Source organism: Pristiophorus japonicus, chromosome 21 (genome assembly GCF_044704955.1).
Source record: "Pristiophorus japonicus isolate sPriJap1 chromosome 21, sPriJap1.hap1, whole genome shotgun sequence".
Lineage (NCBI taxonomy): Eukaryota > Metazoa > Chordata > Chondrichthyes > Pristiophoridae > Pristiophorus > Pristiophorus japonicus.
The window spans coordinates 25,091,247-25,117,632 of NC_091997.1; the positions used below are offsets into that span (position 1 = coordinate 25,091,247).

General features: G+C 42.6%; 1 protein-coding gene across 2 annotated transcripts in view; it reads right to left on the minus strand.

Annotated features, from left to right (window-relative positions):
* Nucleotides 1-5,113: 5,113 nt before the first annotated feature.
* moto (minamoto) overlaps nt 5,114-26,386 on the minus strand; it is a 77,860-nt gene continuing 56,587 nt past the window's right edge. For both annotated transcript variants that reach the window (XM_070864491.1, XM_070864492.1), the window contains 2 exons: nt 11,046-11,226; nt 5,114-8,899 (listed from right to left, as the gene is read on the minus strand). In XM_070864491.1, coding sequence (XP_070720592.1) covers nt 8,658-8,899; nt 11,046-11,226 — 423 coding nt within the window. In that variant the 3' untranslated portion in view covers nt 5,114-8,657. The remainder of the gene's footprint in view (nt 8,900-11,045; nt 11,227-26,386) is intronic.

Below are 26,386 nucleotides of genomic sequence, written 5' to 3' on the forward strand. Positions count from 1 at the left end.
CAATGGCACTGCAAACTTTCGAGGGTAGTATAGAGGCGAGACCTGCACGTTGAGAGAAAGCAGAGTTAACGTTTTGGGTCGCCTACCATCGTCCAAACTGGAGTGTTCGGAAAGAACAGATTCTTAACAAGCACTGAAAGAGGGAGGCGAAGAAAGAAAAGGGAGGGTCCGTGATAGGTTGGAAGGCAGGAAAGATGAGAGAGAAAAGGGATGATGGGCCAAATTGAAATGGTAATGCCAGGAGTTGGAAAAACATTAGTCAAGATAGGGTGTGAATGGCGGAATAATGACCAGTTGCCATTAGAGACAAGGAGAAAAAAAGAAACAGGCTCGGGGATGGAAGGCTGCAAAAGATCGGCAGCGGTTATGCTCAAATTGTTGAACTTGATGTTGAATCCAGGAGGCTGTAAAGTGCCTAAACGAAAGATGTGCTGTTCCTTGAACTTTGTTGGAACAGTGTAGGAGACCGAGGATGGAGAGGTCTGAGTGAGAGTGGAGTGGAGAATTAAAGTGATCAGCGACCGGAAGCTCAGGGTCACACTTGCGGACTGAACGGAGGTGCTCGATAAGCGGTCACCCAATCTACGCTTGGTCTCCCCAGTGCAGAGGAAACCACATTGTGAGCAGCAAATACAGTATACTAAATTGAAACATGTACAAGTTTCACCTGGAAGGAGTATTTGGTGCCCTGGATAGTGGGAAGGCTGGAGGTAAAAGGGCAGGTGTTGCATCTCCTGCGCTTGCACGGAAAGGTGCCATGGGAAGGGGAGACCAGGGTGTCGCGGAGCGAGTGGTCCCTTCGGAATGCTGAGAGGGGAGGGGCAGATGTGACGCTGGAGGTGGCGGAAGATGATCCGTTGAATGTGGAGGCTGGGGGGTGAAAGGTGAGGACAAGGGGAACCCTGTCATGGTTCTGAGGGAGGGGAAGGCGAGAGCAGATGTGGGAAATAGAACGGATACGGTTGAGGGCCATGTTAACCACGGCAGAGAGGAATCCTCTGTTGAAGAAAAAGGAAGACATTTCAGAGGCACTAGTGTGAAAGGTGGCGTCGTCAGAGCAGATTCGACGGAAACGAAGAAACTGGGAGAATGGAATGACGTCCTTACAGGATGCGGTGTGGGAGAAAGTGTAGTCCAGATACATGTGGGAGTCATTTCAGCCATTCCAGCGTGATCCCACCACCGATCACATCTTCCCCTCCTCACACCTCTCAGTATTCCGAAGGGACCGCTCCCCCGCGACACCCCGGTCCATTCCGCAGTCACCCCCAGCACACCCGCCCCTTCCTACAACACCTTCCTGTGCAAGTGCAGGAGATGCAACACCTGCCCTTCTACCTCCTCCCTTCCCACTATCCAGGGCCCCAACTACTCCTTCCAGGTGAAACAGCGAATTACTTGTACTTCTTTCAATTTAGTATACTGTATTTGCTGCTCACGATGTGGTCTTCTCTACATTGGGGAGACCAAGCGTAGATTGGGTGACTGCTTTGCGGAACACCTCCGTTCAGTCCGCAAGTGTGACCCTGAGCTTCCGGTCGCCTGTCACTTTAATTCTCCACTCCACTCCCACTCTGGCCTCTCTGTCCTCGGTCTCCTACACTGTTCCAACGCAAGCTCAACGCAAGCTTCAGGAACAGCATCTCATCTTTCATTTAGGCACTTTACAGCAGTCTGGACTCAACATCGAGTTCAACAATTTCAGAGCGTAACCGCTGCCAATCTTTGGCTCCCTTCCGCCCGCCCCCCGAGCCTGATTCTTTTTTCTCCTTGTCTCTTGATGGCAGTTGATCATTATTCCGTCATTCACACCCTATTTGACTAATGTTTTTCCAACTCCTGGCATTACCATTTCAATTCGGCCCATCATCTCTTTTGTCTCTCTAATCTCTCCTGCCTTCCACCCTATCACAGACCTTCCCTTTTGTTCTTTCTTCCCCTCCCCCTTTCAGTGCTTAAGAACATGTTCTTTCCAAACACTCTCTAGTTCTGACAAAGGGTCGTTGACCCGAAATGTTAACTCTGTTTCTCTCCACAGATGCTGCCTGATCCGCTGAGATTTCCAGCATTTTCTGTTTTTATTCCAGATTCCAGCATCCACAGTATTTTGCTTTTGTATCTGAAATCGAAAACCGGGCTTTAATGCCAGCCGATGGTCGTGGAATAGAGTTTGTTTATAGAACCCACAATACAATGAACTATTGTTCAAATATGAAACTGAATCCAATTTTAAATAAGGCATAGTAACTGTAACATGCATATTTTTAATGAAAAGAAAACCTCTGAAATGTAATCTAAATGACTCTTAAGTGGTCATTTAAATAACTACACAAAAATTATGCAGACAATTTGGTGAGAGGAAACCTTGAGTAATAAAAGCCCAATACTGCAGCCATTGAAATTAATGGACGTAATAGACAAAAAAACGTCAGTAAAAATGGGAGCTAACAGAGTTGACTATGTTGTTTGTGACTAAATTAATTGAAGGTTGGCTTCAAAAGTTGGCAGTGGGGAAGATCACCCATTACTTCTTGCACCAAGGTTTGTTAAGGTACTTTGGGTGCTTTAAAAGCCTGGACAGGAACTTTCCCTAATGGCATCAGACTGATTCTCAGTATGTATGTTGAAATTGAGCCAAGAACTAATAGATCGTAAGCGCAGAGCATTTCTGAGCCTTAAGCAACAACCCAACTCGGGAGCAGCAAAGCAACATTACAGGCGACTCAAGGCTGAGGTCCAACAAAAAACCCGGGACCTAAAGAACAGGTGGTGGATGGAGAAAGCACAAGAGATACAACTGGCCAACAGCCATGATGTGCGAGGATTCTTCATCGCAGTCAAGGCCACCTACGGTCCAAACTCCCAAGGTCCCACCCCACTGCTGGCCAAGAACGTGGAAACACTCATCAAAGACACCGAGGCAGTCAGGGTCGCTGAAAGGCGCACTTCGAAGATCCCCTCAATCAAGACTCTGCCTTCGACTCGAGTGTTTTCGACTCCATCCCGCAGCATGCGATCCGCACCACCTCAGTGCAACTCCAACGCCGCACGAGGTAGGAAACGCCACAAGACAGCTCAAGAATAATAAGAATACGGGAGCGGATGGAATCCCTGCTGAGGCACTAAAGTATGGCGGAGAGGCGCTGTTGGCACAGATACATGACCTCATCTCTCATCTGGACGGAGGAAAGCAGGCTGGGAGATCTGAGAAATGCAGTGATTGTGACCATCTTTTAAAAAGGAGACAAGTCCGACTGCAACAACTACAGAGGAATCTCCCTGTTATCAGCCACTGGGAAAGTTGTCGCTAGAGTCCTCTTCAACCGTCTTCTCTCTGTGGCCGAGGAGCTCCTCCCAGAGTCACAGTGCGGATTTCGTCCCCTACGGGTTACAACGGACATGATCTTTGCAGCGTGACAGCTGCAGGAAAAATGCAGAGAGCAGCACCAGCCCTTATATATGGCCTTCTTCGACCTTACAAAGGCCTTTGACACTCAACCGCGAGGGTCTATGGAGCGTCCTCCTCCGTTTCGGATACCCCCAAATGTTCGTCAACATCCTCCGCCTACTCCACGACGACATGCAGGCTGTGATCCTTACCAACGGATCCATTACAGACCCAATCCACATCCGGACCGGGGTCGAACAAGGCTGCGTCAATGCCCCAACCCTCTTCTCAATCTTCCTTGCTGCCATGCTCCATCTCACAGTCAACAAGCTCCCCGCTGGAGTAGAACTAAACTACAGAACCAGTGGGAAGCTGTTCAACCTTCTCCGACTCCAGGCCAGGTCCAAGACCACCCCAACCTCTCGCCGAACTACAGTACACGGACGATGCCTGCGTCTGCGCACATTCAGAGGCTGAACTCCAGGACATAGTCGAGGTATTTACTGAGGCGTACGAAAGCATGGGCCTTATGCTAAACATCCGTAAGACAAAGGTCCTCCACCAGCCTATCCTTGCCGCCCAGTCATCAAGATCCACGGCGCGGCCCTGGACAACGTGTACCATTTTCCATACCTCGGGAGCCTCTTGTCAACAAAAGCAGACATTGATGAGGAGATTCAACACCGCTTCCAGTGCGCCTGCGCAGCCTTCGGCCACCTGAGGAAAAGAGCGTTCAAAGACCAGGCCCTCAAATCTACCAGCAAGCTCATGGTCCACAGGGCTGTAGTTATACCCACCCTCCTGTATGGCTCAGAGACATGGACCATGTACAGTAGACAACTCAAGTCGCTGGAGAAATACCACCACCGATGCCTCCGCAAGATCCTACAACTCCCCTGGGAGGACAGACGCACCAACATTAGTGTCCTCGACCAGGCCAACATCCCCAGCATTGAAGCACTGACCACACATGATCAGCTCCCCTGGGTGGCCACATTGTCCGCATGCCAGACACGAGACTCCCAAAGCAAGCGCTCTACTCGGAACTCCTTCATGGCAAATGAGCCAAAGATGGACAGAGGAAACGTTACAAGGACACCGTCAAAGCCTCCCTGATAAAGTGCAACATTCCCACCGACACCTGGAAGTCCCTCGCCAAAGACCACCGAAAGTGGAGGACGTGCATCCGGGAGGGCGCTGAGCGCTTCGAGTCTCATCGCCGAGTGCATGCAGAAAACAAGCGCAGGCAGCAGAAAGAACGTGCGCCAAACCTGTCCCACCCTCCCTTACCCTCATTGACTTATTGTCCCACCTGTGGCGGGGACTGTGGCTCTCGTATTGGACTGTTCAGCCACCTAAGTACACATTCTAAGAGTGGAAGCAAGTCTTCCTCGATTCTGAGGGACTGTCTATGATGATGATGATGAATCTAATTTACTGAGTTTTTGATTAATATTTTTAAATCTCAATGTGCTAAAAGTGGACTTGAATCTTATTTTTCTTTAGCTAAAGACTTTCCATGTTGTTCATTACAATTTTCCCATCTCCACATTTTAAATACCAACTGGATTTTTTTTCTAATTGTTTGATTTTGTGATTATGGGGATAGAACTATTTTTATCCAGGTAAGTTAAATATTCCACTATTGTACATTTTCAAAATCATGATTAATAAAATAAAGACATTAGATCAATATTTAATTTATTTAATGTCATATTTTCAGTAACTTATACAGTTCAGTAAAATATATCAACTTTTAACTTAGGAAAATCAAAAATTTCACATTTTCTTTGATACAAAGTCAACTTCTTAAATATTAATTTTGGAACTTGGGTTAACTCTTCTCATTTATAAATGACATTGTTTCAAGTAGTTACTACACTTTTTTTTAAACGCACAACCCTCTGTTGACTCCTCATGAGATAACAATTTCAGCAGTTGTGTATTACATTACCAAGTATTTCATTGATCACATAAAACATTTTAACATCTAGGAGGTTTCTCACACTGTATTCCTGATCAATTTATCAAGCATATGACAAAGATATATTCCTTTCATTCATTAATCTAAACTAGCATTCAATTCATAAACTCAAAAGTCAAAGAATTCTAGTTCCTGAAGGTAATCGTACAACACAAATTATCATTTAAAGATATCTGATATATCACATTTATTTTGACATATCTTGACCTAGCTTAAATATTGAAGACTGCATTAAATGCCTTCCGGATAACTTCAAGATGCACTATTAAACAATATATTTGAAATTGATTTCAAGAGAAATTGTTTAAACCTTTAAGATATTTCATATCATTTTGGAAATTTATTCAATTCCTTTGATGAGAAATTGGAAGAAATCTATTAATAATTCCATGACATCCACTGTAAATCATATCAAGGTACAGTATTTCTAAATGACAATTGCACTGGGTCTGGACAATTGAACTTTGGAGATATCTCTGAATGAGTTGCTGACTTCTCATTAATAATCTTAGACTGAATGTCTCAAAATCATTTAATGTATCTTTAAATGATTTTAAGATATTTATAAACATATTCGATCAATAAATTTGATAATGAATGACAATTTAGCTTGCCATATAATATAGCACTAAATCAAGTTTGAAGCAATTCACCAATTGCAAGAATTAAGTGTTCTGCTAAGGTTACTAAACCTCTACTATTGTATCTGTTACTGACATAATATCAAACTTGTTTGCATGTGCACATTTATCAAGACTTATACCCTCTAGATTTCAAACTAGAAATGCAGAACAGCTAACTGTTTCAACTTTGAACAGTTCCACAGATCTACAATATGGAAAATAAGCCATTAACTTTTATAGACTGTACACATTATAAACAAGTTGCCTCAGATAACTACATTCAACAAAACATCTGTAACAATTAGAGTAAATTAATATCCTTACTAAATGTTTGTGGCATATCAGCACTAATTAAAAATAAGTGTCCACTTCAAACTTAGTAAATGCTAACAATACATTTCAAATACAAAAAAAATTCCACCAAATCATTACATCTAGACTGTTGAATAATGCATTATTTCTGTAGCTTTACTGCAGAAATACAACACATACTGTAGCTAGTACAACATCCACTGCAAATATCCTTAATAATAAAATGTAATTTCCATATTAAATAGTACTTGTCAGGCTTTTGTTAATGAAGCAGTATTCCTTGTAACAAAGATATTGTTTTGAGTTTGGAACAGTATAGAATATTTGTAGTACCTTGCATGCTTCATTTTACAAGGTTTTTTTTTACCATTGTATTTAGGTTTTTTGCATTCCTATTTTTTCTCTGAAAATGTTTTTCTTGCTGAAAGTTATCTACTGCTTTCTGTGATTAGCATTATTAAAATGCCATTGGTTAATGCATATAATTATGTTTTGGTATTTGTTTAGTACAGAATCTGTTATTCTATTATAGCATATACCAACACAATTAATTGTGGGATATCAATTTCATCATATAATGCCATCATGTAGCCTCTCACTACATAGGCACAAACAAACTTGCTCAACATCAACAAAAATAATTGAAACTATCTGAAATGATTTTTAAACTGTTGTATAAATAAAACATGCATCAACAAACAGTGATATATGAAATATTAACTACTAATAGCTCCCCCGATGGCCTAATGGCTAAAGCCACTGTCCAGCATAGCACTAAGCTATACAGACCAGAAAGCCCCAGACTCCATTCCTGGTCTGTGCTGAATTAGCTGATCTCAGCCACAGCAGCACTTGGGGTATCTCTAAATCCCCATGGCTAGGGAAGGGTTCCTGTCCTGATTGCTATTCAGCGACCAGTTTCGGAAAGTGTGTATGTGGACATTAGATGAGAACAAAATCAGGCGTTGCTGTGATAGCTCTCACAATAAACTGGTCTGCTAAAACTCTATACCTAGATTCACGTATGAAGAATGTTACTTTGGCGAGTTAGTGTTGGGCTGCTGTCTGCCGTGGAACTATATTGCAGTAAAAGCTGGAAGCTTCAGCAGACAAAGGGGTGAAATCGAGGAGGAATTTGGAAAAAAATATTCATAACTCTAGGAAAAGAAAACTCCTAACAATATGACTGCCTTGCACTTGCCAGTGTGTACCTTACATCACAATTGTTAATTATTCCGTGTAGATATTATCACGTATTAGCATAACACTCACTGTTGGCAAAAAAATCTAAACTCTAATTGAAGTGTTCCAAGAAATTCAAAGTATAATTTAAAATATAACAGAGTGTAAACTCAAGGCTGTAATTCCACCTCTGACATCAGATTATTCATACATCCTACTTGCAATCTGACATCACCTAAACACCAAAATGAAATTGTTGCCTTTTAATCACTCCTGGGTATCCCTTATTCTCTGCATAAATGTGAAAATACTACACTAATAATGAATGGTATTTTCCAATGAATTATCTTAAATATCATTAGATTAATATCTCCAGGTCTCTATAATATATGATACAAAGTCTGTGACCTTTGCACATTATCTGAAACTTCAATTATCTAAACAGAGGGTCCAACCAGATTAGGGTGATATAAATAAAAACAGAACCATTAAATCTAAACTATGATAACCTTTTACTTAACGGGATAATTGCAGTATACGGTATTAGTTTAATTAACCTCCACTTACTGTTGTGGCATTGTAATTTTTTTTGATTTAGACTGATTTTAAGCTCTCTTACTTCTTACCAAAAGACTGCACCTTGGTGCACCTATTGCTCACTTTCACTAAATAGAGGTTACCTTTCCTTTCAAGTCATGTCAAAGAAAGCCATGACTACTTTTATAAACTTTGTATGTAATAAATAACAAACATCTTGCAAAAACTAAAACAAACAGATTAAAATTTCCTGACTAAGAGATTTAGTCACTCTGATTGGGAAGATTTGACAAGAACAATTCACCAAAACATGGGGTAAAATGATCTTGTTAAATTATGGTAGTGAGATTTTTAAATAAGCTTTATATCACCTGTCTCAATATATAGATATGTATTTACTAACAAAATGCATGCTTGACCATGAGCTGCATTGTTTATAATTACTTTTCAGGGGAGACTATGTCATTCAGCTTTTTTCCCCTTAATACTTTCTTTTTAGTTAATCTAAATTAGTGATCACTGCAACTTAACCAATTCACATTTTAGTAACTCAAAAGATAATAATGAATAGAATCATTTATTTTGTGGCTTTTCAGTCTATTATTTTTTTCTCCAGTTCTTCAGCAATTCTCTAATCAACACGAGTTTTCACCACTTCATTCTTTTCCCCACTATAGTAGTTGCTTCTGTTTTGATAGTTTTTGTCTCCGTTAGTTACTAGATCGTGCAGTTCTTTTTCTACTTCAACTTGGTCATCTGGATTGGCATTTGTTGTTTTAGGTAATGTCATTTGGAGGGCACACCATAAAGCAGTCCGGGCTTTCCGTGTAGCTACTGCCATTTCTTTGACTGCAATAGCCAAAGCAAGAACATCTGCACATAAAAGAGATGCATACAGAATGAAATATATGTCAGTGAGTCTATCTGAACAAATAAATTACTTAGTAGTACACAGTAGTGTAGTGGCATTGGTAACATGCTGTGGCATTGAGTGATAGGACAAACTGTACAGGTGAGACTTCTCCATGTTCCAAGCTACCAGAAGGATATGTGGAGATGCCAAGCAGATGCTGGGTACTTTCCACCATGTAAGCAAAAAAAATAGATGTTTAATCACCAAGATCTTGAAATTGCATTGTGCAAAGATTAATATCTAAGTTCTGGAATTTCCTCCCTAAACCTCTGTGCCTCTTTACCTCTCTCCTCCTTTAAGACATTCCTTAAAACATACCTCATTGACCAAGTCTGTCCTAATATCTCCTTATGTGACTCGGTGACAAATGTTTAAGAACGCTTCTGCGCAGTACCTTGGGACGTTTTACTATGTTAAAGGCGCTATATAAATACAAGTTGTTGTTGTATATGACTTTTAATGCGTACATGTTAAATTCCTTAGCCTGCTATTTTAACAAATATTATCCTATTTATTTTAAGCAGGCTATGGCCTCCATGAAAATAGAAGACTAAAGTTCAAGTGATCACATCAATTGCGGCCGCTCCTGGTGCGTACGATTTGCGCACGCACCCGAAGCGGCCTCGCAAATGCCGGTTCTCGGCATGCAATGTGCATGCACCGCGAACCGGCATTTGACAGATCGCACGCATCCCTGGGAGAAGGACATTTGCACGCAGAGATTTGGTCTATTTGCCCAACTCCAGCTCAGCAAATGTCCTTCAAACTCTTATGCCTACTTTTACCAATGTAAGATTTTGAAAAGATAGAAAAATTTAATTTTATCACTAATTTTTGTATTTAAAAACCCTAAGCTTATTTTTACCCCTATTAAAACATATTAAAATAAAATTAAAAAAAATAAATTTTTGTCTAAAACATTTCATTAAATCCAATTAATTTTAAATGCGAGGTGTTTTAAAAAAATTTATTGTGTTGTGTTTCTGTGTTTTTGTATTGGAAGCTCGTACAAACAGAGCTCACCATTATTATCAATGAGAATATTCCATGTTTATTGGTGGTCCAGGCCCACATGATCCCAGATTGCGCTTACGTTCCTGGGATGTGTGAGGCCATACGCTGGGCTGCAAAACGAGGCCTCGGACCGCAAGTATATGTTCCTCTGGGACCACCAGATACTTTCGTTAAAAAAAATTCGGTCGGAGGAGTCTGCCCACAGTAAGCCTCCAATTGCAATTTTTGGGCCATTATTTTTAACCTTTAACAAGACACTATATTATGTATTAATCTCAGAGAATCCTAACTGTCAATGTTTGCCATAAAACTTGATGACAAAAAAAGTTATAACATAATGTTATGATCTGTAATGCAATGCCTGAAAGGGTGGTGGAATCAGATTCAATAATAACTTTCAAAAGGGAATATTGTAAGAATAAATTTGCAAGGCTATGGGGAAAGGGTAGGGGAATGGGACTGATAGTATAGCTCTTTCAAAGAACTGCCACAGGCACGATGGGTCCTATGATTCTATGAACAGAGAGATATTTTGAGAAGACCATGGGGCTACCCTGTATGAGTAGATGTGTAACGGGAAACTGAATCTCCAGATCTTTCTGTAACATGACAATAGGGAGATGAAGTCCACTGTAGCCAGCTTGTTCTCCTGAGCAGATTGTCTGAATAATGATAGTTACCATTTATCCTTTTTCAGAAGTATGTTAAGTTGTTTAAAGTCCAGGAAAAAGCAAACAAAGCTATGCCATGAATAACATTTACTTATTTAATAACCTCCTCTGTCAAAGGTAAGGAGTACCAATCAATGATTCCAGTTATCAGTATGGACACCAAATCAAGTCTCCTTAAGTGAGCTAAATAGGCAATGCTTGATATCATTCAGAAGAGTAAGATACATTATTGCCGTACTGATACATGTTCTCAAAAAAATGCCTTCCATGCTTAAGCATTGTAGTCATACTTGGTTGTACAGCAAGCAATTGAAGTTCATTACATTGAGATCTCTGTACAGTTGTAAATGACCCCATGTATGACCAACAGATAAACGCCAAATCCTCACGTTACATAAATTGGCTACATTTGTGATGTTACCTCGGTCATCCTGGTATCTTGGTGCTCCTTGCCTTTGTCGATTCGCTGCATTTACTATTTCATCTTTCCTACGAGCTTGGGTAATGTGGATGGCTTCCAGATGTCGATCAAGTGCTGTGGAAATATTAGCATGAAGAGGAGAGCTGCGGAGACGCTCCATTTTTCCAAGCAATGTCACAACCTGTAAATAGAAGATTTATGCAGTTAAACTAGTAGTAAAAATGTGATTACTTTATTGGTACTGTATAGCAAATTGATACTTAAACTGAACTGTAAATTATCAGGAGTTGATACTGTTTGTACACTGAACTATGTATAAATTTCTATCACTGTTTTTGCAGTCATAACTGGGGGGTAAAATATATTTGTGATAATTTCCAGGTACAGGTTGAACCTCCCTTATTCAAAACTTCCCTATCCGGAACCACCCCTCGGCCGGAACCATTCCCGGCCACCGGGTGGTGCATGCGCAAAACTCCGACATGAACAAATTGAAATCCTTCCATGCTGCCGACTCCCGCAATCGCTGGCCTGACCCCGCGATCCACCGCCCACCCCCATGATCTCTCTGCTACACTCCCAACCCCAAGCTAGTCAGCCCCAATATCACCTTGCTCAGTACCTGTACCATCCAATTTAACGTGACCACCCCTCGTCCGGAAAAATCTCTTAACCGGAACAGGCCAGGTCCCGAGGGTTCCGGATAAGGGAGGTTCAACCTGTAATGAAAGTTTGCAAAATTTAACTCGCAAATTTATTTTTATGTAATATGTACTATAATGGATGTTAGGATTAAAGGATGTGTAGGTTTTCTTCTATTGATAATTCAGTTTTTACAGAATAAAGGAACCACAGTATTGGAAAAATAGTAAGATTTACATCAAAACAGAAATGACCATGAACAGCAAAAAAGATAGTGGTTTCAATCAGTTAAAATACTGACATCGATAAATGGCTTTATAATATTCCAATAAGCAGAACTATGGATAGGATTAGCAGCATGAAATGAATTTATGCTGGTTCTCCACATGATCAGCTCTTAATCTCAGCAAGGGTATTTAAAGAAATGTCAAGGTGACAACCAAATCTTGGCTTTCAACGAAAATAGTTTGATTTATTTGTAACAGATTATTCACAAAAGGGGCAATATTCCTCTTCTTATGCCAACTTACAATCATAACCATGTACATGATCATTTACTGAATTCAACATAAGACACCACACAGCCGCTGCACATTTTGAATGGCTTATGCTGGAATTCCCCGCCCCAGCACTCTTGTACAAAACCAAAAAATGGTTCTCTTTGTGTATCTGATTTTGTGGAATTGACAAACCTGGCAACCTTCCAAAACAACCTATCAGTCACCTTTTAAATACAGGTGAAAATGATACCTTATATCAATGCCAGATAAGTCACCTCCTGCTGAATGGGAAGTCCTAAGTTGCCTGAAATGAATAGTTGCTATCACTTTTGCAGCTGTAGGTAGAGTAGTTGGAGTGGCTGATAATCCCTTTAAATTGGTTTCCATCATCTGACAAAAGCCTTCTGAAGAACCTGCAGAGATTGCTGCTTTGAGGCCTGCATACGATACACCGGATCGCTATAAGCCTCTCTTGGTTCACCTAGTATGTACATGAACCTGCTTTTCATCTTGTTTCTTGGATATGAAACCCTCATCCATGCTTTTGTTACCTCTAGTTTTGATTATTCCAACTCACTGGCTGGCCTCCCACATTCTACCCAAGTAAACAAGGTCATCCAAAACTCGGCTGCTCGTGTCCTAACTCGCACAAAGTCCCGTTCACCCATCACCCCTGTGCCTGCTGACCTACATTTGCTCCCTGTTAAGCAACACCTTGATTTCAAAATTCTCATCCTTGTTTTCAAATCCCTCCATGGCCTCTCCCCTCATCTCTGTAATCTCCAGCTCCACAATTCTCCGAAATATCTGCGCTCCTCTAATTCTGCCCTCTTGAGCATCCCTGATTATAATCGCTCAACCATTGGCCGTGCCTTCTGTTGCCTAGGCGCTAAGCTCTGGAATCCCTTGCCTAAACCTCTCCGCTTCTCTCCTCCTATAAGACCCTCCTTAAAACCTACATCTCTGACCAAGTTTTTGGTCACCTGATCTAGTTTCTCCTCATGTGGCTATGTCAAATATTTTCACTTCTTATAATACTCCTGACGGTCTGCACCTAGGCAGGACCGGAACCAATGTGCTAGGGGGAGTGTTTGCTAGTGCTGTTGGGAAGGAGTTAAACTAATATGACAGGGGGATGGGAACCTATGCAGGGAGACAGAGCGAAGTAGAATGGGGGCAGAAGAAAAAGATAGAAAGAAGCAAAGTAAAAGTGGAGGGCAGAGAAACCTAAGGCAAAAAGCAAAAAGAGCCACATTACAGCAAAATTCTAAAAGGGCAAAGTGTGTTGGAAAGACAAGCCTGAAGGCTCTGTGCCTCAATGCGAGGAGTATTCGGAATAAGGTGGACGAATTAACTGCGCAGATAGCAGTTAATGGGTATGATGTAATTGGCGGAGACATGGCTCCAGGGTGACCAAGGCTGGGAACTTAACATCCAGGGGTATTCAATATTTAGGAAGGATAGACAGAAAGGAAAAGGAAGTGGGGTGGCATTGCTGGTTAAAGAGGAAATTAATGCAATAGTAAGGAGGGACATTAGCCTGGATGATGTGGAATCGGTATGGGTGGAGCTACGGAATACCAAGGGGCAGAAAACGCCATTGGGAGTTGTGTACAGACCACCAAACAGTAGTAGTAAGGTTGGGGACAGCATCAAACAAGAAATTAGGGTTGCATGCAATAAAGGTACAGTAGTTATCATGGGTGACTTTAATCTACATATTGATTGGGCTAACCAAACTGGTAGCAATGCGGTGGTGGAGGATTTCCTGGAGTGCATTAGGGATGGTTTTCTAGACCAATTATGTCGAGGAACCAACTAGGGAGCTGGCCATCCTAGACTGGGTGATGTGTAATGAGAAAGGACTAATTAGCAATCTTGTTGTGCGAGGCGCCTTGGGGAAGAGTGACCATAACATGGTAAAATATAAAAATGGAGAGTGACACAGTTAATTCAGAAACTAGGGTCCTGAACTTAACGAAAGGTTACTTCGATGGTTTGAGGCGTGAATTGGCTAGAATAGTATGGCAAATGATACTTAAAGGGTTGATGATGGATAGGCAACGGCAAATATTTAAAGATCACAAGGATGAACTTCAGCAATTGTACATCCCTGTCTGGAGTAAAAATAAAACAGGGAAGGTGGCTCAACCGTGGCTAACAAGGGAAATTAAGGATAGTGTTAAATCCAAGGAAGAGGCATATAAATTGGCCAGAAAAAGCAACAAATCAGAGGACTGGGAGAAATTTAGAATTCAGCAGAGAAGGGCAAATGGTTTAATTAAGAGGGGGAAAATAGAGTACGAGAAGAAGCTTGCCGGAAACATAAAAACTGACTGCAAAAGCTTCTATAGATATGTGAAGAGAAAAAGATTAGTTAAGACAAACGTAGGTCCCTTGCAGTCGGATTCAGGTGACTTTATAATGGTGAACAAAGGAATGGCAGACCAACTGAACAAATACGTTGGTTCTGTCTTCACGAAGGAAGACACAAATAACCTTCTAGAAGTACTACGGGACCGAGTGTCGAGTGAGAAAGAGGAACTGAAGGATATCCTTATTAGGCGGGAAATTGTGTTAGGGAAATTGATGGGATTGAAGGCTGATAAATCCCTGGGGCCTGATAGTCTGCATCCCAGAGTACTTAAGGAAGTGGCCATAGAAATATTGGATGCATTGGTGGTCATTTTCCAACAGTCTATCGACTCTGGATCAGTTCCTATGGACTGGAGGGTAGCTAATGTAACACCACTTTTTAAAAAGGGAGGGAGAGAGAAAGTGGCTAATTATAGACCGGTTAGTCTGACATCAGTAGTGGGGAAAATGTTGGAATCAATTATTAAGGATGAAATCGCAGCGCATTTGGAAAGCAGTGACAGGATTGGTCCAAGTCAGCATGGATTTATGAAGGGGAAATCATGCTTGACAAATCTTCTGGAATTTTTTGAGGATGTAACTAGTAGATTGGACAAGGGAGAACCAGTGGATGTGGTGTATTTGGACTTTCAAAAGGCTTTTGACAAGGTCCCACACAAGAGATTGGTGTGCAAAATCAAAGCACATGGTATTGGGGGTAATATACTGACGTGGAGAGAGAACTGGTTGGCAGGCAGGAAGCAGAGAGTCGGGATAAACGGGTCCTTTTCAGAATGGCAGGCAATGACTAATGGAGTGCCGCAGGGCTCAGTGCTGGGACCCCAGCTCTTTACAATATACATCAATGATTTGGATGAAGGAATTGAGTGTAATATCTCCAAGTTTGCAGATGACACTAAACTGGGTGGCGGTGTGAGCTGTGAGGGGACGCTAGGAGGCTGCAGGGTGACTTGGACAGGTTAGGTGAGTGGGCAAATGCATGGCAGATGCAGTACAATGTGGATAAATGTGAGGTTATCCACTTTGGGGGCAAAAACGCGAAGACAGAATATTATCTGAATGGCGGCAGATTAGGAAAAGGGGAGGTGCAACGAGACCTGGGTGTCATGGTTCATCAGTCATTGAAAGTTGGCATACAGGTACAACAGGCGGTGAAGAAGGGAAATAGTATATTGGCCTTCATAGCTAGGGGATTTGAGTATAGCAGCAGGGACGTCTTACTGCAGTTGTACAGAGCCTTGGTGAGGCCTCACCTGGAATATTATGTTCAGTTTTGGTCTCCTAATCTGAGGAAGGACGTTCTTGCTATTGAGGGAGTGCAGCGAAGGTTCACCAGACTGATTCCCGGGATGGCAGGATTGACATATGAGGAGAGACTGGATCAACTGGGCCTTTATACATTGGGGCTTAGAAGGATGAGAGGGGATCTCATAGAAACTTATAAGATTCTGACAGGACGGGACAGGTTAGATGCGGGTAGAATGTTCCCGATGTTGGGGAAGTCCAGAACCAGGGGACACAGTCTTAGGATAAGTGGTAGGCCATTTAGGACTGAGGTGAGGAGAAACTTCTTCACTCAGAAAGTTGTTAACCTGTGGAATTCCCTGCCGCAGAGAGTTGTTGATGCCAGTTTATTGGATATATTTAAGAGGGAGTTAGATATGGCCCTTACAGCTAAGGGGATCAAGGGGTATGGAGAGAAAGCAGGAAAGGGGTACTGAGGGAATGATCAGCCATGATTTTATTGAATGGCGGTGCAGGCTCGAAGGGCCGAATGGCCTACTCCTGCACCTATTTTCTATGTTTCCTGTGAAGCAGCTTGGGATGTTTTACTACCTTAAAGGTGCTATATATATACATATATACACAAGTTATGTGTGATGCAATAAAATCACTATGTTGTGGCAATGAGAGCTTTGTGTCTTGGTTGACAGCTGCACTGGGGAGTAGGAAAACACTGGTTTACATCCTTATGATCGGCATTTATTGGCAGTGATGAAAGAAATGAATGCTGAAAAATCTTTCAGAAGGGGCACACGGGCACCCACCATAGAAAGACTTGGTGTACCTACCATGTATTCTTTCCCCAGTAAACAATAGCAGATCACAAATGCTTGCTATTTAGACCACCAAGCTCCAAATCAGAGATGGCACAGGAAAATGTATTGGCAGACAATGCAAGCACTGGCATTACTGTGTTGTATTAGCAAAAATGAATAATGGCAAAACAATATTGTAGATCCCACTCGTCAGTTACCATCTCACCAGCATGAAATCAATGCTTAACAGATGTACCATCTACTTCTCTACATACAGGCTAAAATCACTGTTAGTAATGTTTGAAAATGAAAGCTTAATGCATCTGTAGGAAATTCCTATGTCCGTTACTTTAATAAACGATTAGCAAAGGAATGTGATATAAATGCATAAAGCCTACAACTGCTAATATTGGCAACAGTATTTTATTTTAAAGTTTATTCAGATAATCTTATTATAGAATTATACAGCACAGAAGGAGGTAATTTGACCCATTGTGCCTGTGCTGCTCTTTGTAGAGCTATCCAACAAGTTCCACTCCCCCACTCTTTCCCCATAGCCATGCATTTGTTTCCCTTTCATGTATATATTCAATTCCCTTTTGAAAGTTACTGTTGAATCTGCTTCCATCACTCTTTCAGATCACAACTCACTATGTAAAACAAAATGCTGTGAATTTAAAAATGACACTATTCATAAGTGATAAGAAATTTCTTCCCTGAAATTATGCAATGGGATACTAGTGTATTCTGAGTTAGTCTGAGATTCTTTCTTGTTATTTTAGCAAAGGTATTAAACCATTTAATCTTTACAATAACTTCAGGACCTCTAAGTCAGTAACTTCACAAACTGTAATGTTATTTTTTGTTGTGTGCACTTAATTTCTGTTCTTGGTTTCTTTGTTCAGCTGTTTTTTCAGGTGTCAAGGTCTATATTTCCAGCCATGAGATTTCAGGCAGTTCAGTTAATTACTGGGAAGTAAGTCAGTATATAACCTGAAATGGAATGTTAATTCCTAATAGTCAACTAAACATGATATTCTAATTTTAGAATATCATAAATGTAATCTTTCAGTGAGGATGCCAGCAAGCATTTTTATAGTGCTTTTGACTTGCAGGAAGATAGACTATGAAAGTAAACTAGCACAAAATATAAAAACAGATAAAAGAGTTTTTATAGGCTATAAAAAGGAAAAGAGTGACTAAAGTAAATGTTGGTCCCTTAGAGGACGAGACCGGGGAATTAGTAATGGGGAACATGGAGATGGCAGAAACTCTGAACAAATATTTTGGATCAGTCTTTACGGTACAGGACATCAACAATATTCCAACAGTGGATAGTCAAAGGGCTATAGGGGGAGAGGAACTTAACACAATCACAATCACTAAGGGGGTGGTACTCAGTAAGATAATGGGGCTAAAGGCACATAAATACCCTGGCCCTGATGGCTTGCATCCTAGGGTCTTGAAAAGTAGCGGCAGGGATTGTGGATGCATTGGTTGTAATTTACCAAAATTCCCTGGATTCTAGGGAGGTCCCAGCAGATTGGAAAACTGCAAATGTAACACCCCTATTAAAAGGAGGCAGACAAAAAGCAGGAAACTACTGCCTAACATCTGTGGTTAGGAAAATGTTGGAGTCCATTATTAAAGAAGCAGTAGCAGGACATTTGAAAAAGCAAAATTTGGTCAGGCAGAGTCAGCATGGATTTATGAAGGGGAAGTCATGTTTGACAAATTTGCTGGAATTCTTTGAGGATGTAATGAACAGGGTGGATAAAGGGGAACCAGTGGATATGGTGTATTTGGGCTTCCAGAAGGCATTTGACAAGGTGCCACATAAAAGGTGACTGCACAAGATAAAAGTTCACGGGGTTGGGGGTAATATATTAGCATGGATAGAGGATTGTCTAACTAACAGAGAACAGAGAGTTGGGATAAATGGTTCATTCTCTGGTTGGCAACCAGTAACTAGTGGGATGCTGCAGGGATCAATGCTGGGACCCCAACTATTTACAATCTATATTAATGACTTGGAAAAAGGGACTGAGTGTATGTAGCCAAGTTTGCTGACAATACAAAGATGGGAGGAAAAGCAATGTGTGAGGAAGTCACAAAAAATCTGCAAAAGGACATAGACAGGCTAAGTGAGTGGGCAAAAATTTGGCAGATGGAGTATAATGTTGGAAAGTGTGAGGTCATGCACTTCGGCAGATAAAAAAATCAAAGAGCAAGTTATTATTTAAATGGAGAAAGATTGCAAAGTGCTGCAGTACAGCGGGACCTGGGGGTACTTGTGCATGAAATGCAAAAGGATAGTATGCAGGTACAGCAAGTGATCAGGAAGGCCAATGGTATCTTGGCCTTTATTGCAAAGGGGATGGAGTATAAAAACAGGGAAGTCTTGCTACAGCTATATAAGGTATTGGTGAGGCCACACCTGGAGTACTGCGTGCAGTTTTGGTTTCCATATTTACGAAAGGATATACTTGCTTTGGAGGCAGTTCAAAGAAGGTTCACTAGGTTGATTCCGGAATGAGGGGGTTGATATGAGGAAAGGTTGAGTAGGTTGGGCCTCTACTCATTGGAATTCAGAAGAATGAGAGGTGATCTTATCAAAACGTACAAGATTATGAGGGGGCTTGACAAGGTGGATGCAGAGAGGATGCTTCCACTGATGGGGAGACTAGAACTAGTGGGCATGATCTTAGAATAAGGGGCTGCCCATTTAAAACAGAGATGAGGAGAAATTTCTTCTCTCAGAGGTTTGTAAATCTGTGGAATTCGCTGCCTCAGAGAGCTGTGGAAGCTGAGACATTGAATAAATTTAAGACAGAAATAGACAGTTTCTTAAACGATAAGGATATGGGGTTATGGGGAGCGGGCAGGGAAGTGGAGCTGAGTCCATGATCTTACTGAATGGCGGAGCAGGCTTGAGGGGCCGAATGGCCTACTCCTGTTCCTATTTCTTATCTCAAAGCTTCATGTTAGAAGAACAAAATACTGGATGTCAAACAGGAAGAGAAAAGTGGAAATGATTGGGGAAGATGGTTGGTTTCCAAGACATTCAAAGAGAAGGGTTTTGAGGTAGTTGTTAATAAGTGAGTGAAATGACAAGAGACAGGGAACTGGGCAAGGTGTTGTAGAGGGTATGAGTTTAGTGGCTGAATGAGAGCTAACCAATGATGGAGGAAAAGATGAGCAGAAGTTCAGTGATAGAGTAGCAAAGGTTGTGTACAATAACAGAAGTTAGGAAGAGGTCACTAAGGTAGGATGCAAAAGTAAGGACAAAAATGTTGAAATCAATCTGCTGGGACAATGGGAGCCAGCAGAGTTTGGAAAGTATAATGTGCTGCAGTGCTTTGAATGAGTTGAAGCTTGTGGAAGGTGCAGGCAAGAAAGACGACGAGGAGTGTATGAGAAAAGTTGTGCCTCACATCGCTGAAGCAGTATTGCACAAGTGGAAGAAAGCAGTATTCCTAACAGAGCAGATGTGGGTCAAGAAGCTGGAAATTATGTTAGGCAGTTCATAAAGGTTCCGTAATTCCTGCCTCAATCTGAAGTGGCAGCCAGGGACATTTATGGAGTTCATGCTGCTTCTGGGAGCAAAAAAGGATACCTTTGGTTTGCTGACATTAAGCTGGAGCTGAGGAACAGTTGCAAGAGTGTAGAAACAACCTTTGTTTCTGTTCTGTCTTGAATAAAGAGTCAAGACTAGATACTGCAAGCTCAAAGCAAGGTGTGACCGTAGTCCTTTATTACAGATCTCAGAGTGCCTCTTCAGCCTCCTTATATACAGGTGCTCCCAAGGGATTGTGGGATCCCTTGGGACTCCAGGGGATAAGCCCTCTGGTGGTTAGACATGATATTTACAAGTTTATATACATAACAACACTCCCCCCCCCCCCCCCAAAGTCAATAGTGTAACTATTTACAATGCGAGTCGATCTGGAGCCTTCCCTGGTTGATCGTCTCGGTGCAAATGCTGGTTTTGGTGAGTCGTTTGTTGGGCCCTCGCTGAGCTGCTACGCAGCTGGCCTTGCTGGGCTGCTGGGGGTGGTGAGTCCTGCTGGGCTGCTGCGGGTGATGGGTTTTGCTTTGTGGTCAACCACTGGGTCGGTTGCCACTTGTGTGTGTGTTGGAGGGTTGAAAAAGGTAGAGTCTATTGTGGGTTGTTCTGGATAGTCCGTAAATCTGAGTTTGGTTTGGTCCAAGTGTTTCCTGCAGGTGAGTCCATTTGAGAGTTTGAACACAAACACCCTACTCCCCTCTTTGGCCAAAACAGTGCCAGGAAGCTACTTGGGACCTTGTCCATAGTTCAACATAAATATAGGATCATTTATCTCAATTTCGCATGACACATTTGCGTGATCATATGTATTCTGTTGAAGCCGCCTACTCTACCTGTTCGTGTAGATCACGAGAGCCTTGTCGTAAGTGCCCTTTTCATGAGCAGTTCAGCAGGAAGAACCCCAGTGAACGAGTGGGGTTTTGTGCGGTAACTAAGCAGGTCTTGGGATAAGCAAGTCTGCAGTGAGCCTTCAGTTACCCTTTTGAAGCTCTGTTTGATCGTTTGGACTGCTCTGACTGTTGGACGCTGGTTTAAACGGGGCAGATGTGACATGTTTGATCCCATTGCGGGTCATGAACTCCTTGAACTTGGCACTGGTAAAGCATGGCCCATTGTCACTTACAAGAACATCATGCAGGCCATGCATGGCAAACATGGCCAGTAGGCTTTCAATAGTGGCAGCGGACGTGCTTGCCGGCATCACACATTCAATCCATTTGGAGTACGCATCTACAACCACTAAGAACATTTTTCCCAGGAATGAGCCTGCATACTCGACATGAACCCTAGACCACGGTTTGGAGGGCCAAGACCATAAACCTAGTGGTGCCTCCCTGAGTGCATTGCTTAACTGTGAACATGTATTACATTTGTGCACGCAGGACTCTAAATCTGCATCGATACCGGGCCACCACACGTGGGATCTGGCTATCGCTTTCATCATTACAATGCCTGGTGGGTGCTATGGAGATCACTAATGAAGGTGTCCCTGCCCTTTTTTGCCACCACTACCCGATTATCCCATAGGAGGCAGTCTGCCTGTATAGACATTTCATCTCTGCGCCGCTGGTAGGGCTTTATTTCTTCCTGCATCTCTAACGGGACACTAGACCAGCTCCTGTGGAGCACACAGTTTTTTACTAAGGACAGTAAGGGGTCATGGCTGGTCCAGGTTCTAATCTGTCGGGTGGTAACAGGTGATGCTCACTCTCGAATGCTTCCATTACTATAACTAAATCTGCGGGCTGTGCCATCTCCACCTCTGTGGTGGGCAATGGCAGCCTACTGGGAGCATCCGTAGTTTTCTGTGCCTGGCCTGTGGCGGATGGCATAGTTGTATGCGGACAACGTGAGAGCCCATCTCTGGATGCAGGCCGATGCATTCGTATTTATCCCCTTGCTTTCAGAAAAGAGGGATATCAGCGGCGTATGGTCGCTTTCCAATTCAAATTTGAGCCTGAACAGATATTGATGCATTTTCTTTACCCTGTAACCACACGCTAACGCTTCTTTTTCGATCATACTGTAAGCCCTCTCAGCCTTAGACAGACTTCTGGACGCATAAGCAACCGGTTGCAATTTCCCAAATTCATTGGCTTGTTACAATAGACACCCGACCTCGTACATGCTAGTACCAAACGCTTACATGGATCGTACAACACAAGCAATTTGTTTGAACATAACAGCTTCCTAGCTTTCTCAAAGGCATTTTCTTGGCTTTTATCCCATACCCATTCATCTCCTTTACGCAGTAAAGAGTGCAGGGTTTCTAACAATACGCTAAGACCCGGTAAGAAGTTACCAAAATAGTTCAGGAGTCCCAGAAACAACCGCACTTCCGTCATGTTCTGTGGTCTCGGTGCGTTCTTGATTGTCTCCGTCTTCGAATCGGTGGGCCAAATGCTGTCCACAGCGATTCTTCTCCCCAGGAACTCCACTTCAGGCGCCAGGAAAGCGCACTTCGAGCGTTTTAGCCTGAGTCCCACATGATTAAGCCGACTAAGAACCTCCTCCAGGTTCTGCAGATGCTCGACGGTGTCCCAACCTGTAACCAAGATGTCGTCCCGGAAGACCACGGTGCACGGGACCGACTTCAGCAAGCTTTCCATGTTCCTCTGGAATATCACCGCAGCCGATCGATTCCCAAACGGGCATCTGTTGTGAATGAAGAGACCTTTGTGCGTGTTGATGCAGGTGAGGCCTTTCGATGATTCCTCCAGCTCCTGCGTCATGTAGGCTGAGGTCAAGTCTAGCTTCGTGATCGTTTTCCCTCCCGTCAGCATCGCAAATAGGTAGGCTGCCTTTGGTAGCGGGTATTGATCCTGCAATGAGAAACGATTGATAGTAACTTTGTAATCACCACAGATTCTGGCAGTGCCGTCTCCTTTGAGGACTGGAACAATCGGACTGGCCCATTTATTGAATTCGATGGGCGAAATGATGCCCTCTTGTTGCAGCCTGTCCAGCTCGATCTCCACCCTCTCTCTCTCATCATCGAAGGTACTGCTCTCGCCTTGTGATGGATGAGTCGAGCCCCGGAATCAAATGGATCTGCACTTTTGCTCCTTGGAACGTCCCGATGCCTGGTTCGAACAGCGAGAGGAACTTGTTTAGGACCTGGGCACATGAGGTGTCGTCGATGGACGAAAGCGCTTGGACGTTGTCCCAGTTCCAGCGTATCTTTCTCAGCCAGCTCTTGCCGAACAGCGTGGGGCCATCACCCGGTACCAACCAGAGCGGTAACTCGTTCACCGCTCCATCATAGGAGACCTTTATGGTGGCACTGCCGATTATGGGAATCAGTTCCTTTGTGTACGTTCTCAGTTTAGTATGAATGATAGTCAGGACTGGCCTTGAGGCCTTGCTGCACTACAATTTATCGAAAGTCTTTTTGCTCATTATGGACTGGCTTGCGCCCGTGTCCAGCTCCATGGACAAAGGGAGTCCAATTAATTCAACCTTCAGCATTATCGGGGACACTTTGTGGTAAATGTGTGCACTCCATACACCTCTACTTCCTCGGTCTGAGGCTCTGGTTCGTTGTGATCCACCGTGTATCTGTCCTCCTCTGCAACACAGTGGTTTGCTGGATTAGCAGGGTTTGCAGCTCGCCTGCACATGCGCTGGAGTTTGCCCTTGCAAACGTATCCTTTGAAGCGGCATGAATGGAAATGATGATCACCCCCACAGCGCCAACAAGGTGTTAATGGCCTTGTATTCACCACTCTTGATGGTGGACTCAGTCATCTGTGGATAAGTAGTTGCAGGCGTGTAAGTCCTGCCCTGTACATTTTGATTTGAAAATAACGTTACTTTGTTCACAGTACTTGCAGCAGCACTAGTGTGCTGAGAAAGCTGTTTGGTATTGTCACTGGTGGCGATAAACGCCTGGGCTATCGCTATGGCTTTGCTCAAATTTGGGGTCTCTACAGTCAAAGTATTACTTCATGGCCAATGCCAAGTACAAAGAAGTCCCTGAGCATGTGTTCCAAGTGTCCTTTAAATTCGCAATGTCCTGCAAGGCGCCTTAGCTCGGCGACGAAGCTCGCCACTTCCTGGCCTTTAGACCTCTTGTACGTGTAGAACCGATACTTCGCCATCAGAACGCTTTCCTTCGGGTTTAGATGCTCCCGGACCAGTGTGCACAACTCATCGTACGACTTGTCTGTGGGTTTCGTTGGAGTGAGCAGATTTTTCATGAGGCCATAATTTGGTGCCCCGCAAACGGTGAGGAGGATCGCCCTTCGTTTGGCAGTGTTCACTTCTCCTTCCAGCTTGTTGGCCACAAAATATTGGTTGAGTCACTCCACGAAGGTTTCCCAATCATCTCCCTCTGAAAATTTCTCCAGGATGCCCACGTTTCTCTGCATTGTTGCGGTGGGGTTCGTCATCTGTATCTCGTCGCCAATTGTTATGTCTTGAATAAAGAGTCAGACTAGATACTGCAAGCTCAAAGTAAAGTGTGACTGTAGTCCTTTATTACAGATTTCAGAGTGCCTCTCCAGCCTGTGAGACCTCCTTATATACAGGTGCTCCCAAGAGATTGTGGGATCCCTTGGGACTCCAGGGGATAAGCCCTCTTGTGGTTAGACATGGTATTTACAAGTTTACATACATGACAGTATCAATGGAAGGAGTGCCGATACAATCCTTGTGTCAATGGAAGAGGCAGAGAGGTAGAAGTGAAGGTCGTCAGCATACATATGAAAACTGACTTCATGACTCCTGACAATGTTGCTAAGAGGTAAATAGACTTGCATTTATACAGCGTCTTTCACATCCCAAAATGCTGTCCAGTCAACAATGTACTTTTGAAACGTTGTCACTGTTGTAATGTATGGAAATGCGGCAGCCAAATTGCACACAGCATGGTCCCACAAACAGCAATATGATAATGACCAATCTGTTTTTAGTGATGTTGGTTGAGGGATAAACATTAGCCAGGACACCAGGAGAATTCCCCTTTTCCTCTTCAAAATGGTGCCACAGGATCTTTTATATCTACTTGAGAGAGTTTAACATCTCATCCAACAATGCCCTCCCTCAGTACTGTACTGGACTATCAGCTTAGATTTTGTACTCAAGTCTCTAGAGTTGACTTGAACTCACAACTTTCTAATGCAGAGTGCTACCACTGAGCCAAGGCTGACACAAGGTTGAAGAGAGATAAAAAGTTATGGTGACCATCACACAGGATGTCATTTGTGACTTTAACTAATGCAGTCTCAATACTATGGATGTGGCAGAAGCCAGATTGGAGAGTCTCAAGTAAGGAGTGGCAGAACTATAGTTGCAAGGCATTGATACATGCCAGGATTTTGTAGAGAAAGAAAAAGTGTTACCTGCAGAGAGCAAAGGTGGATAAGGGTAGGTTTCTTGAGGGGAGTGATAACAGCAAGCTGGATAGAGGTTGGGGATAGTGATTGAAGATAGTAATAAAAAAAAACCTTGCATTTCAGATGAAACGGTTTAGGTTTTACTCATGCTTTATTACACTTTTCAAATCCCTTGACAGGACTTTTTCTGTGGAATCACTCTTTCGTATGTTTTCTTTAGAAAAATACTTGATAGTTAGCATTAGAAACTGCTGCGAACAGTGTGAAATTGAGTGACAGATTCTGTCCCAAACAATAGAACAATGAAATAAAAATACAAGACATATACTGCTATAATAATGTGAAATATTTCTGGTTAAATAACTCTACAATAAGATGTGAAAGTACTACACTCTTGGGCAAGGATCAGGTAAATCTAACTTTTAAAGAAAATTGGTTTAACTGTTTCTTTATCGTTGCATGTCATATTCTTCTAGCTGTGACTTGTCTGATGTAAACTGATCTTATGTTCTTATGATGCAAATTAAGTCTGTGTGATCTCAACCCAATTCCTAGTGGATGTGGGCCTGAAAACTGTTCACACCGAGCAATCCAAATCATAAAGGGCTGGGACCTAAACCTTGCTTAGTGGCAAAACAAGCATTTTAAATCTGATACCCTTGTATCTACCAACACCAAAAATCTCTGTTATTATTTGTGGCTTTGGAGCTGGCTTGCATGTGAAAATATGAACATTGTTTTCTGCCTGCTTCTGTCCCTCTTGTGACGAGTTTTTATCCCTCCAATTTCCCCCAACTTATACCAGACAACTACTCTGTTACCTGCTGAAGAAAGCAAAATAATTATTGCCCATGCATGATTATTCTGCTTCCATGGGCAG